The sequence below is a fragment of the Ovis aries genome, chromosome 14 (genome assembly GCF_016772045.2).
Source record: "Ovis aries strain OAR_USU_Benz2616 breed Rambouillet chromosome 14, ARS-UI_Ramb_v3.0, whole genome shotgun sequence".
In the NCBI taxonomy this organism is placed as follows: Eukaryota; Metazoa; Chordata; class Mammalia; order Artiodactyla; family Bovidae; genus Ovis; species Ovis aries.
The window spans coordinates 65,616,028-65,634,228 of NC_056067.1; the positions used below are offsets into that span (position 1 = coordinate 65,616,028).

An 18,201-nucleotide genomic window follows, 5' to 3' on the forward strand; every position below is an offset into this window, starting at 1 on the left:
ACCGTTAGTGAGCCATCTTCAGCCAACTGCCCGCGGAATGGTGGGCCTCCGGTGGAGCGAGGTAAGGAGTGCGCGCTGGCCTTCTACCCCGGGCCTTCCAGCTCAACTGGGCTCGGGCCACAAGGGCCTCTTGGGAAGCCTGAGGGCTGGTTGAGTCCTGGGTGCCTGGCTCCCTCGGTGGTGACAGCGGGGCAGGATCTGGGTACTTTGTCATGAGGGAGCCACCAGCTGCGATCTGCCTCCTCTTAGCCGGACTGGGACCTCGGAGGGTGAAATTGCACCTTGGGACCTTGCCCTTTCTTGTCAGAACAGAGAATAACGTTCGTTTGGTAGAGATTTACAGGAAAATTGTTTCCTGACCATGACCTAACCTCAGAAACAAAGGAGCTGAGGCCAAGAAGTTTGTACCAACTAACCACGCCCCTCCATCACCTTTCCTAGAAGAGGGCTTTGCTGAAAGCTTTTGGGGTTTTAAGGCATGAGCCACCCATCTCCTTGCATGGCTCTGCAGTAAACCTTCCTCTGTTCCATAGTCCAAAGTTTTGATATTAGTTGGCTTCACTGTGTGGCAGGCATCACAATTTATGCTACAGAATTTCCCCTTTCCAAGATTTGGACCTGTTCTGCATGGCAAACAGTAGGTTATCAATGTGACTGAGCACCAGTTTTCCAGGTGGAAACACACTCACTAATACATGTTGGGTGATTTACCAACACGCTGGCTTTAGCCTCAACTGTGCACAGAACTTTTTATCCACACTGTCCTTTCAAACCAGTTCAGGAAATAATCACCCCAGCCCTCACCTTCTTTGGATAAAATTAATGAAACACACTTGGTTTTTCTGTTATCTGTTTGCAAACAAAATTTTATCATTTGGATTTCAGTCACCAAACCTATTCAACTTATAAAACTTAAAAATACGTGAGTTCTTTTACACTGAGGCATAATTCATGTAATATTATTTTTGTTTCCGGTGTACACGATTCTGTATTTGTATATATTGCACAGTGATCACCGTGTGACTAGTTAACATCTATCACTGTACATGGTTACAATTTTTTTCTTGTGATGAAAATTTTAAGATCTACTTAACAACTTTCATATATACAATACAGTATTATAAGTTATATTCTTTCTTTGGCTTATGTCACTTAGCATAATGCCCTCAAGGTTCACGTTGAAAGTGGCCAGATTTTCATCTTTTTATGACTGAGTAATATTCCATTTATAGGTATATATGCACTTCCTTTTCTTTAATACTCATCTAGATGGACATTCTGGTTGCTTTCTTGACTGTTGTAAATAATACCACAGTGAGCATGGAGGTGCATATCTTTTTGAGTTAAATGTTTTGTTTGCTTAAGATAAATACTCAGAAGTGGAATTGCTGCATCAAAATTTTGTTTTTGTGGTAGATGTTTAGCTCAAATGGGTCCCCTATCAAATGAGTAGCTGGTGAGTCCATGTGATAATCTATGGATAAAGGGTCTCAGGATTGTATGCACCCAGTCTTGCCTCCAGCCCATGTCGAATGGGGACAGGATCAAAAACTTATCAGAGACATAATTAAAGGGCCTCATGTACTTGAAGGTGAGACACACCTCCCTTTAAATGTAGGAAAAGACAATGGAAAAATTGCTAAAGTTGCTGAGAGGTGTAAGCCACCCGAAGGGCCTGGAGCAAAGTAGAGACTCTCAGAAGTGTGTTTGGTAGACTAGAATTGTAAAAGGGGTTGCTTGAAGAGACCACTAAGTCGGTAAGTTAAAACAGCTGTTTGTGATCTACAGGAACATGAGAGTTTTATTGATGTCTTTCCCAAGAGCCCGCATTGTGTTATTGTGCGAGGTGAAATGTGTGTTCTGGTTACTATCAATGACGTCTGTAACTCCAAAACATATAAGGTGCATTATGGCAAGGCTTAGTATATGTAGAGACATGAGTGGGTTTTTGTTTATGCCACACTGTGCAGCTTGTGGGATCTTAATTCCCTGACCAGGAATCAAACCTGCACCCAGAGCAGAACTGCCAGGGAATTCCTCATGAGTGAGTTTTTGATGTATGTATGCTTGGATGTGTGTGAGTCAGGAGATTCCCAGAGTCCTTTACCTCGAAGGGGAAAATTTTTTGTGATAACGTGAAGATGGCGCCAGGGCATCCAGCGCTGAGATAACTGCCTAAAGTGTGGTCGGCTGTACTGACCTTTTTGTTTCGTCCTTTATCAGGGACATCCTGGCTAGGGGATGGAGAACAGTGACCATCCACTGATGGTCAGCAGTGCCACTGACACAGTCTAGGAATTGTCTATCACTTAGTAAATCCCAAGGGTCTCTCTCTCCAGGTAGCCTTGGGTCTAGAGAACGTGGTGACCTCCTCCAGCACCAAAGTTCTGGGAAGAGACTGAGGACAGGGTAAACCACTCCTCCTGCAGGGGTAGTAATAGTTTGCTAGGGGCCCCAGGCTTGTCTTCACCCCGTTTTATGGAGGCCTAGGTAGCCATTCTGAGCAGGTGGGGTGCTATTTCCTTGACTAAAAGCATAATGGGTACTGCGGTATGGAGGGTCACGAACTCAGGGTTTATGAGAGCCTCTATTTTCAAGATCATGATTTCTGTAACCAGTCATTCAGTCAGTTCAGTTCAGTCACTCAGGCATACCTGACTGCAACCCCATGGACTGCAGCACACCAGGCCTCCCTGTCCATCACCAACTACTGGAGCTTGCTCCAACCCATGTCTATTGAGTTGGTGATGCCATCCAACCATCTCATCCTCTGTTGTCCCTTCTCCTCCCACCTTCAATCTTTCCCAGCATCAGGGTCTTTCCCAATGAGTCCGTTCTTTGCATCAGGTGGCCAAAGTATTAGAGTTTCAGCTTCAGCGTCGGTCCTTCCAATGAATATTCAGGACTGATTTCCTTTAGGATGGACTGGTTGGATCTCCTTGCAGTCCAAGGGATTTCCAGAGTCTCCTCCAACACCACAGTTCAAATGGATCAATCATTAGTCATCAACCAGTCATTAGTTGTTTGTCTTTCTTTCTTTTTTTTTTTAGTGGTGTGAAGCATGGAAACAAGAGGGGGCAGGTCCTTGCATTAGAAGCCTTTGAGCAACTTGTAGTCATCACGAGTTGTTCAGAAATTTCCAGGATATGTGAGAAGAGGTTGCCAAAACTTTTACAGTGAAGGAATTGCTGAGGGTGCTAACAGTGGGCACCAGCTGATTTTCATTTGAAAGTAAAATTTGCAAATGAGGAGTAAGTTGCCACCAGAACCAGAAATGTACTAAAAGCAATGTTGTACCTGTGCTCCTGGAGAAAGGTGGATACAGAGAAGGTCATGTCTAAGATTATGTGTGATGGCAGAGCTGTTGAGGTATTCTGTGAGTGTTTTTTTTAATGTTTACTTATTCATTTGGCTTTGCCAAGCCTTCATAGTGGCATGAGAGATCATCAACCTTTGTTGCAGCATGCGAGATGTTTAGTTCAGATATAAAACATAAGGATTCAGTGTTTATATATATTACAAGATGATCACCATCAGCTAGTTACCATCTGTCACATACAAGGGTGTTGCAGTATTATTGACTGCATTCCATATTTTGTGTATTACATCCCCGTGACTTACTTATGTTAAAACTGGAAGTATGTTCCTCTTAGTCCCCTTTACCTATTTTGCCCATCCCTGCCATTCTCCTTTTTGGTTAAACTTATTGCTATGTGTTTTATTCTTTTTGAAGCTATTGTAAGTGGAATTGTTTTTATAATTTCTTTTTCAGATTTCCAGTGTCTGGAAATATAGTATTTGTGCATTGGTCCTATATCCCACAATTCCATTAACTCATTTATTGTTCTAATTATGTGTGTGTATATTCTCTGACCTTGTACGCCTGTAAGATTCTGTCATCTGCAAAGAGGGTTTTGTTTCTCCCTGTACAGTCTGGTTGCCTTTTATTTCTTTTTCTTGCTTAAGGAATTGCTCCAGTTAGACGTTTCAGTACAATGTGGAATAGAAGCGGTGAAAGGTTTAGGCTTCTTCTTGTAGTATTCTTGGTTAAGGGGGAAATCTTTTAGTCTTTCATCACTGAATATGGTTATCTGTGACGTTTTCATAATGCCCTTTATGAGGTAATCCTAGCATGCTGAGTATTTTTATCATTATGAAAGGATGTTGAATTTATCAAAACCTTTCTGCATCAATTGCTTTTTTCCCCCCCTCCATTCTATCAGCATGTGTTATGTGGATTGATTTCTGTAAGTTAAACCACACTGATGGGTTTGGTTTATTAGCATTTTGTATTTTTGTTCATAAAGGATATTGTTCTGAAGTATTCTTTTCTTGTGATGTCTTTGTTTTTGGTATAAGGTATTACTGGCCTTGTAGAATGAGTTATGAAGTGTCCTATCCATCTCTTTTCTTTTTATTTGAACAATTTGAGAGAGATTAGTGTTATTTCCTCTTCAAATATTTGTTAGAATTCACCAGAGAAGCCATTTGACCCTGGGATTTTCTTTGTTAGTAGATTTTGTATTACTATTTTAGTGTCTTTGTTAAGATTTATTCAGATTTACTACTTCTTGAGTTGGTTTTGATATTTTATGTGTTTCTAGAAATCTGTTCATTTAATCTGTGTTGTCTAATTCGTTGGAGTGTACTTATTCATAGTGTTGCCTTCTGATCCTGATTATTTCTGCCAGATCAGAAATAACAACCTTCTTTCATCTGTGATTTTAATAGTTTGAGCCTGCACTCTTTTTTTCCTAATCAGTCTCAATTCAGTAGCTCAGTTGTGTCTGACTCTTTGCGAAACCATGGACTGCAGCACGCCAGGCCTCCCTGTCCATCACCAACTCCCAGAGCTTACTCAAACTCATGTCCACTGAGTCGGTGGTACCATACAACCATTTCATCCTCTGTCATCCCCTTCTCCTCCTGCCTTCAATCTTTCCCAGCGTCAGGGTCTTTCCAAATGAGTTAGTTCTCCACATCAGGTGGCCAAAGTATTGGAGTTTCAGCTTCAGCATCAGTCCTTGCAATGAATATTCAGGACTAATTTCCTTTAGGATGGACTGGTTGGATCTCCTTGCTGTTCAAGGGACTCTCAAGAGTCTTCTCCACCACTACAGTTCAAAAGCATCAATTCTTTGGCGCTCAGCTTTCTTTATAGTCCAACTCACATCCATACATGACTGCTGGAAAAACCAAAGCTTTTACTAGATGGACCTCTGTTGGCAAAGTAATGTCTCTGCTTTTGAATATGCTATCTAGGTTGGTCATAACTTTCTTTCCAAAGAGTAAGCATCTTTTGATGGCTGCACTCACCATCTGCAGTGATTCTGGAGCCCAGAAAAATAAAGTCAGCCACTGTTTCCATTGTTTCCCCATCTATTTGCCATGAAGTGATGGGACCAGATGCCATGATCTTTCTAGTCTGAGGCTTATCAATTTTGTTATCTTTTCAAAGAAAGAACTGAGATATTTGTCTTTAGTGCTTTTGACTGATGTCCCTCAGAAAGCCACTGCAGCTCTGGGAACTAATCTGAGGTGGACAGAACAGAGACAGGCCCCTTAGCTGATAGCCCATGCCAGCATCAGGCATGCTAAAGCTCAAGACTGTAAGTCTCTGAGAATAAGGTCCAATAGGGCCCACTAACACACCAGCAAGCCCATGAGGTGCTAGGGGAGTTGGGGACGGTAGGCATCTAAGTTAACAGGCTACAATATTTTCCAAAATTTGGCAACTTCTTTGTTCATTTAATACTCCCCTGATGATTGTAAGTTTTTAAATTAGATTTCAGATTCCTGAAAAAGCTGATTCTGAGAGTTTTCATAGGCGTAATCTTTGCTTAAGTGGCAGCATAGAGATGTCAAATTCTCGACTCCACCGTTTTCACTAAGGTCACTTTTGTTGGTGAGTTTTTGTTTGCTAAGTATAAAGATTTTAAACCAGCATCATATGAAAGATATGGACTCCTTTCCTCATGGTAAATCTGGAAAGAATTGAATTGATAAAAATGAAAAAAAAAACACTGTTGTAATAAAGCATAAGTTAGGGCACAAAAACTCATAGGTATTATGTGAACTTTAATAAAAATTAGATTAATGGTTCACAAAATAATTCCTTGGACTGGTGTCATAGTATCCTCTGTAAATTTTGTTAGAAATGTAAATTCTTCTGTACTCAGTCAGAAACACTAGAGTTGGGGGCCCAGAATATGGGTTTCATAGACATTCACAAACTTTTCTTACTGATACATGTTCAATTTTGAAGACCACGGTGATTTAATAAAAAATTATAAGGTAGCTCTGTATTAAGGAGAGGACTTAAGCTCACAGTGTTGGTATCAAAGATTATAGATTGTGTATTTCCAGGAAATAAAATTCAAGACATTATGTAACTAATTTCAAAACACTTATATGAGACATCTGATCTATCATGAAAATGACACAGGCATTTTGTTTTTTACATCACTTCAGTTCAGTCGCTCAGTCGTGTTCAACTCTTTGCGACCCCACGAATCACAGCACGCCAGGCCTCCCTGTCCATCACCATCTCCCGGAGTTCACTCAGACTCACGTCCATCGAGTCCGTGATACCATCCTGCCATTTCATCCTCTGTCGCCCCCTTCTCCTCCTGCCCCCAATCCCTCCCAGCATCAGAATCTTTTCCAGTGAGTCAACTCTTGGCATGAGGTGGCCAAAGTACTGGAGTTTCAGCTTTAGCATCATTCCTTCCAAAGAAATCCCAGGGCCGATCTCCTTCAGAATGGACTGGTTGGATCTCCTTGCAGTCCAAGGGACTCTCAAGAGTCTTTTCCAACACCACAGTTCAAAAGCATCAATTCTTCGGCGCTCAGCCTTCTTCACAGTCCAACTCTCACATCCATACATGACTACTGGAAAAACCATAGCCTTGACTAGATGGACCTTAGTTGGCAAAGTAATGTCTCTGCTTTTGAATATGGTGTCTAGGTTGGTCATAACTTTTCTTCCAAGGAGTAAGCATCTTTTAATTTCATGGCTGCAATCACCATCTGCAGTGATTTTGGAGCCCCAAAAAATAAAGTCTGACACTGTTTCCACTGTTTCCCCATCTATTTCCCATGAAGTGATGGGACCAGATGCCATGATCTTCGTTTTCTGAATGTTGAGCTTTAAGCCAACTTTTTCACTCTCCACTTTCACTTTCATCAAGAGGCTTTTGTGTTCCTCTTCACTCTCTGCCATAAGGGTGGTGTCATCTGCATATCTGAGGTGATTGAGATTTCTCCCGGGAATCTTGATTCCAGCTTGTGTTTCTTCCAGCCCAGCGTTTCTCATGATGTACTCTGCATAGAACTTAACTAACCAGGGTGACAATATACAGCCTTGATGTACTCCTTTTCCTATTTGGAACCAGTCTGTTGTTCCATGTCCAGTTCTAACTGTTGCTTCCTGACCTGCATACAGATTTCTCAAGAGGCAGGTCAGGTGGTCTGTATTCCCATCTCTTTCAGAATTTTCCACAGTTTATTGTGACCCACACAGTCAAAGGCTTTGGCATAGTCAATAAAGCAGAAATAGATGTTTTTCTGGAACTTGCTTGCTTTTTCCATGATCCAGCCGATGTTGGCAATTTGATCTCTGGTTCCTCTGCCTTTTCTAAAACCAGCTTGAACATCAGGAAGTTCACGGTTCACGTATTGCTGAAGCCTGGCTTGGAGAATTTTGAGCATTACTTTACTGGCATGTGAGATGAGTGCAATTGTGTGGTAGTTTGAGCATTCTTTGGCATTGCCTTTCTTTGGGATTGGAAAGAAAACTGACCTTTTCCAGTCCTGTGGCCACTACTGAGTTTTCCAAATGTGCTGGCATATTGAGTGTAGCACTTTCACAGCATCATCTTTCAGGATTTGAAACAGCTCAACTGGAATTCCATCACCTCCACTAGCTTTGTTTGTAGTGATGCTTTCTAAGGCCCACTTGACTTCACATTCCAGGATGTCTGGCTCTAGATTAGTGATCACACCATCATGAATATCTGGGTCGTGAAGATCTTTTTTGTACAGTTCTTCTGTGTATTGTTGCTACCTCTTCTTAATATCTTCTGCTTCTGTTAGGTCCAGACCACTTCTGTCATTTATCGAGCCCATCTTTTCATGAAATGACATATGAAAAGCCTCAGAATAACTTGCCTTAAATAACAAGCAGATAATAATTAGATAATTGCAAACAAGATAGTTTTTTACTTTAATACTAGAAAAAAAGAGGGAGTTCCTGGCAATCTGGAGGTTAAGACTCTGTGCTTCCACTGCAGGCGGCATGGGTTTGATCCCGAGTTTGGAAAATAAGATCCTGAAAGCCACATGGCCAAAAAAAAAAAAAAAAAGAGAGAGAGAGAGAGAAAGAGAAAGAGAGAATCTAGAAAAAAGAAGAAATGTTATGTGTTATACTAAACATTTTACCATTAATTTGCATTACCTGATCATAAAAAGATTCTAAGTAACAAAATTTGATCCTACAAAAATTAGTGATTTGCTTTTTCAGAACAATTAAGAAAAATATCAACGGAAATTAAAGATGGTAAAAATGTAACTCTTATATATATTAAATTGAATGAAAGTGAAAGTGAAAGTCGCTCAGTTGTGTCCAACTCTGCGACCCATGGACTATGCTATAGACATGGCAGATTTCATGAGATCTCCAAGGGCTACAGCCTTGACGCACTCCTTTTCCTATTTGAAACCAGTCTGTTGTTCCATGTCCAGTTCTAACTGTTGCTTCCTCACCTGCATACAGATTTCTCAAGAGACAGGTCAGGTCTTCTGGTATTCCCATATCATTCAAATGAAAGTCTTTCTAAATTTCCCCTGCAACTTAAATACTTTTAAAAATTAATGAGATTTGAAACTTGCAATGAAAAGAATTTTTCGTTAACAAAGGCAAAGTCTTCCCTGATGGTCCAGTGGTTAAGACTTCACCTTCCAATGCAGAGGGTATGAGTTTGATCCATGGTCAGGAAGCTAAGATCACACACGTGCCTCCTAAGTTGCTTCAGTATGTCTGACTCTTTGCAACCCTATGGACTGTAGCATCTTTAATTAGTTGGGGAAATAAGTATTTCACTTTGTCACACAGTATCAGAAGAACAGTGGTTGAAATTAGAGGTAAATTTTAATCTCACACCTTAGAGAGCTTTCAAAACAGGACCTAAAGAAATAATATTACAGGACCTAAAATGATGAATGACCCATCTCATAGATAAAATGCTGACTATATTTTTATAATCTTTGATAGAGTACATCAATACTGTATATGCTACAGACAAAAGACTATTTCATAAAAATGTAATAATGAAGGCAGAGGTAATAGGTCATGCCTTAAAATTAGCCTCAGTAAAATATTTATTAAAATATTCATTAAAATAGAATATAGTAGGACATCAAAAAAGTATCAATAATCACCTCAGTGTTGACACTATACAGTTAAAAAAACGACCGAGAAACGCTGCTAATATGTATGAAGGGGCAGTCCTTAGAAGAAGTAAAACTTTTAACATGGGGCTCACAAGTCATCAGTAAAACACAAATGAATTTGAGGTGACATTCTATTATTTTCAACTATAACATACATTATTTTGGATCAAATTCCTCTGCAAGTTTTACCTTTCACTTGCTATCACAAACCATGATAAATTAAGCATGATTTACAACTAACAGTTCTTTGTGTAAATTGACATAACTGACATGTGGCATCATATTAGTTTCAGGTGTACAGCGTGATTCATTCACATGTGTAGGGAAATGATCACCACGGTAAGTCTAGTGAACACCCACCAACACACATAATCACAATTTTCTTGTGATAAGAACTTTTAGGATCTACTGTTCAGTTCAGTTCAGTCACCCGGTCGTGTCTGACTCTTTGCGACCCCATGAATCGCAGCACGCCAGGCCTCCCTGTCCATCACCAACTCCCGGAGTTCACTCAGACTCATGTCCATCGAGTCAGTGATGCCATCCAGCCATCTCATCCTCTGTCGTCCCCTTCTCCTCCTGCCCCCAATCCCTCCCAGCATCAGAGTCTTTTCCAATGAGTCAACTCTTCGCATGAGGTGGCCAAAGTACGGGAGTTTCAGCTTTAGCATCATTCCTTCCAAAGAACACCCAGGACTGATCTCCTTCAGAATGGACTGGTTGGATCTCCTTGCAGTCCAAGGGACTCTCAAGAGGCTTCTCCAACACCACAGTTCAAAAGCATCAATTCTTCAGTGCTCAGCTTTCTTCAGAGTCCAACTCTCACATCCATACATGACTACTGGAAAAACCATAGCCTTGGTCAACACTGAAATCAGACTGATTATATTCTTTGCAGCCCAAGATGGAGTAGCTCTATACAGTCAGCAAAAACAAGACCGGGAGCTGACTGTGGCTCAGATCATGAACTCCTTATTGCCAAACTGAGACTTAAATTGAAGAAATAAGGAAAACCACTAGACCATTCAGGTGTGACCTAAATCAAATCCCTTATGATTATACAGTGGAAGTGAGAAATGGATTTAAGGGACTAGATCTGATAGACAGAGTGCCTGATGAACTTATGGACTGAGGATCTACTGGTAGCAACTTTCAAATATAGTATTATTATTAACTGTTTGAGAGGGAAATGTCAACCCACTCCAGTATTCTTGCTGGGAGAATGCCATGGACAGTGGAGCCTGACAGACTACAGTCCATGGGGCCGCAGAGTTGGACATGACTTAGTGACTGAACAATGATAGTCATCATGCTATATATTACATCCCCAGGACTTATTAATTTTACGACTGGTAATTCTTTATGCTACCCTAAACTCTGAAAGATGTTGAAAACCTGGATACTCTGAGACTTATATATGTATATATGTATGGTCTCCTTACTCACTTTTACCTCTTTTACAAAACCCCTCCAATTTGGGGTGTATTTCATATAAGATTTATAGAAATAAGACTTTATGGTATAACTTTTTCCCCCTCATATTTCAGTTAGTGAAATCTCACTGAGGGAGAGATGACTTCAGAGCTGGCTCAAATTGGGAGGGGAGAGGTGGATAAGGGTGGTAATATACTTCATTTTCTCAGCAAACAAACTTCCAACATACACGAGTATAAAAATACTTTTGTTTCAAACTCAGAAGACATAAATATTTTAGCCCAAATAAGTAAAGTAAAGTCACTCAGTCGTGTCTGACTCTTTGTGACCCCGTGGACTGCAGCCCACCAGGCTCCTCAATCCATGGGATTCTCCAGGCAAGAATACTGGAGTGGGTTGCCATTTCCTTCTCCAGGGGATCTTCCCAACCCAGAGATCAAACCCAGGTCTCCTGCATTGGAGGCAGACGCTTTAACCTCTGAGCCACCAGGGATTGTTAGATTTCCTGAGATATTTTCCTTCTAAGAATATGAAAGTTATCTGAAGAGAAGTCTTCTTACTTGATGGGAATTTTCCGTCAGGACTCTGCATTTCAGGGGTAGCATCTGTGCACAACCCATCAGTATATAATAATGTACAGTGTAATAACTTGAGTGCCTCACTTATGGTCTGTTTCCCTCAACCAGGAAAAAAATTTCAAGGTGGCAAAATCATTGTAATGGTTTGTGTACTGACCTGTCCTCTGCACCCCAGGAAAGGGTGTGACCCACATAAGCTATAGAATGAATGTTTCTTGAAGCACTTGGTGTCTCTGTAATATTCCTGTCTGTTTGAACCACTCTCTGTCTTCCCTTCATTTTCAGTGCCCTAGAGACTCCGGCATAAAAACAACAGTTGTATTTTGAAGACCAGACTAATAGAGACTAAAAATTCCACACAGCCATGTGTGCAACTTCTCCCCCTTATGGGACCTCAGTGTCCTCCGTTTAACTTCCATTGGGATTATTGTTCAGTTTGAACAAGTGGCTTCACTCCTCTGTCTCTGCCATTTCTGTTAGACGCCTTTCTCACCTTAATAGCTTTGCTTATGTGCACACCTCACAGATGGTTTCCACAGACTCTCACCATTCCCTCTGCAGACCCTGTCACCGCTATTACAGGTGACATGCTAATCACTTCCCAACAAGGAGATGAGGTCATTGAAATGCAAAGCCTTATTTCATGGTTGAGATGCCCCTTTTCACACCTGCACAGCTGCTGCCCAGGCATCTACTGTGCTGATGGGAAATACCAGTCAGGTCAGTAGCAATGTGTTTCAGGTGTCAGATTTTGAGACAAGCTTCATTAGAAAATTCAGTCGTCCATATGGAAAAAAAATTCTGTTTCAGGGGATTGGAATATAAAACTATACACACATCTGTAATACATACACCTTCAGGACAGATTTTAAAACTTTTTTTATTTCATACTGAAGTGTAGTTGATTTACAGTGTGTTAGTTTCAAGTGTACAGCAAAGTGATTCAGTTATACATATACATATACTTTTCAGATTCTTTTCCCATTTAGTTTATTACAGAACACTGAGTTCCCTGTGCTATACAGCAGGCAGGACAGGGTTTTTCAGGATACCCTCAGCATAGTGCTACCCTCATTCACCTGTGTTGAGACCGCCTGACATCTCTCTTTCTCCTTTGCTCCTGACTCAACACAGGGAACCTCACAGTTTTCACTGTCAAGGTTTCATGCTTCTGGCAAATGGCCAAAAATAAGATAGAGATGAGCTCCCAGCAGCTAAGCTGATATCTGGTATCCGTGTTTTGTTTTGGGGTGGGGGGAGAGAGTATGTTGGGTTAAATGCAATCTGTCTTAATATGCCTTTAAAGTTGTGTTCTTAGATGAAAGTATTTTATTTAGAGAAAAGTAAAGTTCATTTCATCTCCAATGTCAGGGACAGTTATTTAAAGAAACATGTGGCTAACTATTGTGTTTGATAAGACGTTATAGGGACAGGTTGGATGTTTTCTGCCCCACACCAGAAGCATTATGTATCTCCAAGATAGTTTGCTATTAGCAAGAAATGGCTTTAGATATCATAATCTTGGTATTTTAGATGGTTGTTACCAAAGACTTTAAAAAGTTGAAGTATAGTTGATTTACCATGCTGTGCTAATCACTGCTGTACTGCAAATATATATATATACATATTTATTTTTTCCATTATGATTTATCATAGGATACTGAATATACTTCTCTTTGCTATACAGTAGGACCTTGTTTATCCATTCAAAAGCTTACATTTGCTAACCATAGACTTGTTCAATGTCCAGACAGACTCAGCAGGGGAGGAGGGGGGAAACATGTCTTAAAATTATGTACTATTAATACATGCCTTATTTCTTCAAAAAATGTGTAGGATTTTGAGTTTTCATTTAAAATATTTTGCCTTATGATGAAAGTCTTATTTGCCAATTAATACACTTTGCATATGTTTCTAATAATTAATGCCAAATAACAGGGAAAATGTGAGTATGGACAAATGTTTCATATATCTTATAGATACTTTTATTTTCATATATGCCTCTGTGTAACTTGTGATGGTTTTTACAAGTACACATAGAACATCATGCTGATGGACAACCAGGGAAATTTTTTTATTTGAATCTTGATATCTAATTTTGATTAATATTTTTCAACAATTATGTGACATATTTATATGTGTAAAACTCCTTCATGAAGCCTAGTTTATCCTTCTATCCTGTGAAATCTTTGCCTCGATTTGTATTCCTCTACTTTCTTAAAAAGAAAAAATTGGAAACATGCATGTGTTTTTCTTCTCAGAGTGTATTGTGGGGGAAGATCTGTATCAGTGCACAGATAACTCCGTCACACATCTCTGCAGCCTCAGAGCTTCCTGTTGTGCGTTTGGCCACTTCCACTCATACAGCAGATGACTTCATGGTCGTCGTCTTCATTTCCATTGCCTTTGCACACATGAGCAAAAATTCTAAGTGCCCACTTCAGTTCGGTTCAGTTCAGTCGCTCAGTCGCGTCCGGCTCTTTGCAACCCCATGAATAGCAGCTCGCTAGGCCTCCCTGTCCATCACCACCTCCCGGAGATCACTCAGATTCACGTCCATCGAGTGCCCACTTAACGTGAGATTATATGAGATGCAGGCTTAATATTGAAAATTGAGGGACACGGTGGTTATGATACACTTCTTTTCATCCTTTTCACTCTTCATTCCTCTAACTTCAGTAAAATGAGTGCCCTCTAAGCACTGATGTGATGTTCTCTGCCAGCTTGGAAATGGGGACTATATTCCTCATTCAGACAGGAATTGGCCTCATGGGAAATATCTCCCTCTTTTGTCTTTATAACTTCACTTTGCTCACTGGACATAATTTGAGGCCCATCGACCCAATCCTCATGCAACTGGTCATCGCCAATGCCACAGTTCTTTTCTCTAAAGGCATACCACAGACGCTGGCAGCTTTCGGATGGAGGTATTTCCTGGATGACACTGGATGTAAACTTGTCTTCTATATCCACAGAGTAGCCACGGGAGTTTCCTTTAGCACCATCTGCCTCTTCAATGGCTTCCAGGTCATTAAGCTCAAGCCCAGTATCTGGAGGTGGATGGAACTCCGGATGAGAGCTCTACGATTCATTGCCTTCTGCTGTTTCCTCTGCTGGATTGTGCATATCTTGATAAGTTCATGTGTTCTTATCATAGTAAAGGGTCCACTGAAGGAGAAGAACTTCAGTATGAGAAATAATTATGGATACTGTTCTTGGTACATGATACAGGGCTCTGTAGGCTCATTATACACAGTCATGTATTTCTCCCTTGATATTACGAGTTTAGGCTTTATGGTTTGGGCCAGTAGCACTATAGTTCTTTTCCTGTGCAGACACAAGCAGCGAGTCCAACACATTTGCAGCAACCGACTCTCCCCCAGACCTCCTCGCGAGGCCAGAGCCACACGCACTGTCCTGATCCTGGTAAGCTCCTTTGTTACATTCTATACAACCTACGTTGCTTTGACAATTTGGATGACTCTAGTTGCAAACCGAGGGCAGTGGATGGTGAACATCTCTGTCCTTTTGGCCACATGTTTTCCAGCATTCAGCCCCTTTGTGCTCATTATCAAGGACACTCGTATCTCTCAGTTCTGCTTTGCCTGTAGGGCAAGGAAAACACTGCTAATGTGATTGTCGTTCTATGAGTCTGTTCTCAGTGGCATTCAAATATTTATCTCAACTGCTGCTACTGCTGCTAAGTCACTTCAGTCGTGTCCGACTCTGTGAGACCCCATAGACGGCAGCCCACCAGGCTCCCCTGTCCCTGGGATTCTCCAGGCAAAAACACTGGAGTGGGTTTCCATTTCCTTCTCCAATGCATGAAAGTGAAAAGTGAAAGGGAAGCCGCTCAGTCGTATCTGACTCAGCGACCCCATGGACTGCAGCCTACCAGGCTCCTTCATTCATAGGATTTTCTAGGCAAGAGTACTGGAGTGGGATGCCATTGCCTTCTCCATTTATCTCAACACTTGTGACTATTTTGGGGACCTCTTAAGTGTTGGATATTAATTAACCCTAAAAGGAAATATATTATCAGTTTCTAATGGCCAGCATTAAGTATTTAAATAATTAAAACTTATTTTTATCAGCTGTTTTCACTCAAATAATTTCAAAATATTCTGACTTTAAATACTAATAGCTTGCTTTTTTAAAAGGTCTGTTTCTCTCCGGATAATGGAGTGTGCTCTATTTTTTAAAGTCTTACTCAATCTTTTGTAATTGGAAATCCCAGCAATTTTAATGAAGTCTAGATATAATGTACTGCTGCTGCTGCTAAGTCACTTCAGTCGTGTCCGACTCTGTGTGACCCCATAGACGGCAGACCACTAGGCTCCCCCGTCCCTGGGAGTCTCCAGGCAAAAACACTGGAGTGGGTTTCCATTTCCTTCTCCAATGCATGAAAGTGAAAAGTGAAAGAGAAGTCGCTCAGTCGTGTCCGACTCTTTGTGACCCCATGGGCTGCACCCTACCAGGCTCCTCTGTCCATGGGATTTTCCAGGCAAGAGTACTGGAGTGGGGTGCCATCGCCTTCTCCGGATATAATGTACATACATGTGTAAATATCTGTATTCAACTGCCAATAGCATTTATTACATACCAAAATTATGAGTCTTTAATCTTACTTAATTCCAAAATTATCAAATCTGTTTTACTGTTGTTTTAAAAAGTTAATATACACATGTTCAATGATTTCCTTTGCTTATTTTAAAGTTTGTGAGAAAACGATCACTTATTTTATACTACTTTTTTAACATTTAAAAGCAATATGCTGTGGTCAGTCACTTCAGTTGTGCCCAACTCTTTACAACCTATAGACTGTAGCCAGCCAGGCCCCTCTGTCCATGTGATTCTCTAGGCAAGAATACTGGAGTGGATTGCCATGCCCTCCTCTAGGGGATCTTCCCAACCAAGGAATCTCGTTCCCAACCAGAGATGCCATATCTGGCATCTCCTGCATTGTAGGCAGTTTCTTTCCCCACTGAGCCACCTGGGAAGCCCATTAGCACACTAAGATCCCCTAGACCTTGTTTCCATTAGCTCATGGTATCAGAATGTGGAGAAGCAAACCTACAGATCTGTCTCCTTTACCTTCATAAGGCATGTAACTGGTCTGTTATCAATTGCACACAGGCCTCCTGAATATACGGTTTCTCCACCCCTGCAGAGCCCATTAAATTGATGATCTAAGTGATATATGCAGTAAGCAAGGGCACCAGTATAAAGATAAACAGTCACTGAAGTGTCAGAGCAGCATTTCACATACTCCCATCAAGCACAGGATATGAAGTAAGTGAAGAACAGAACCAGGAGAAATCATGTCCTAGAGCAGGCCTGGTAGGCACTGCGAGTGGGCTGTGCAGTAGTGTCATGTGTGTGTGTGTGTGTGTGTGTGTGTGTGTGTGTGTGTGTTAGTCACTCAGTTGTGTCCGACTCTTTTGCAACCCCATTGAACTGTAGCCTGTCAGGCTCCTCTGTCCATGGAATTCTCCAGGCAAGAATACTGGAGTGGATTGCCATTCCCTTCTCCAGAGTGTCTTATACAGGAATTACTAATTTGCATATCATAGGTGAGATTTATAAACAATGATGTTCAGTTACTTAGTCGTGTCTGACTCTTTGCAACCCCATGGACTGCAGCACGCCAAGCCTCCCTGTCCTTCGCTATCTCTCAAAGTCTGTTGAAACTCATGTCCGTTGAGTCGGTGATGCCATCCAACCATCATTCTCTGTAGCCTCCTTTCCTTTTCCAGTCAGTTATAAACAATAATCTCTATTAAATGTTAACCTGAAAAAAATGATACTGATTTTTGCTTTTATGTTAATCATTCTTCTATATTTTTTCATTCTTTTATTTTTAACACAACTTTCTTGAACCTTGTATTGATAACTCAGAAGAGAGTCCACCTCTTGTCAATTGGCTTGCAATAGGAATCTTTACTGTCTTAAATTAGGCTAATATTTTTTTAAAATATAAGCTTTCTCACAAACCCCATTAACATCCACATACTTAATCCTCCTATGTATCAGTTTATGCAGTTTTCAGAAAGTTTGAAGAATTCACACCATTCTTGACACTTGTGCAATTACTAATATTGTGTCCATAACACATTAAGTTTGGCCCATCATTTCTATTCATTTGGTCCTTTCCGTCTCTAATAACATATCCCCATATTTGGTGACCAGGGTAATCAGGAGGGAGAAATAGGGGAAGAATGGGAATTTCTAGAACACAAGCTTTGTTGGGGTTTCTGCAGGAAAGGCAAGGCAGGGCTGGGTATAAAGCTTAAGATTGGCTGGTTTGCGTGATTTCCACAGGTTTTAGGGTAAATAGCCCTTTCCCTAGTCATTTAGTTCCTGGCCCTGCGTTGATTTAGGACGGGAGAAACATTCACATGTGTGTAAGTGGAAGGTGGCAAAGCCCTGAATCTACACTAGAATGGTTTGCTCCAGGGAGGCTAGTTGCAATAGGAACACAACTCTAGCTCTGAGGTTGGCCCTGGGATTAGTCGCTGCCAAACTGACAGATACAGAATCTAAGAAAGTACCCATTAGAGAGGCAGAGAAGGACCCTAAGTCCAGATAAAAGGAGTTTTTTCAGGTCGGCCCATAATTAGGTTTGCTGTTTTTTTATGGCATTAGCCAAGAAAACATCTGTAATTTGGGGGATCAGTAATATTATCTTGGTAGAGTTGTACAGTATATTAAAATTGTGAGATCTACAATTAATCTTGGT

General features: G+C 40.9%; 1 protein-coding gene across 1 annotated transcript in view; it reads left to right on the top strand.

Moving 5' to 3' along the window:
- The window catches only part of LOC101115820 (vomeronasal type-1 receptor 1), a 29,877-nt gene that overhangs the window by 3,362 nt on the left and 8,314 nt on the right, over nt 1–18,201 (top strand). Inside the window, exon 2 of the mRNA XM_060399191.1 lies at nt 67–18,201. This exon is cut by the window's right edge and continues 8,314 nt beyond it. Coding sequence (XP_060255174.1) covers nt 14,172–15,098 — 927 coding nt within the window. The 5' untranslated portion in view covers nt 67–14,171 and the 3' untranslated portion in view covers nt 15,099–18,201. The remainder of the gene's footprint in view (nt 1–66) is intronic.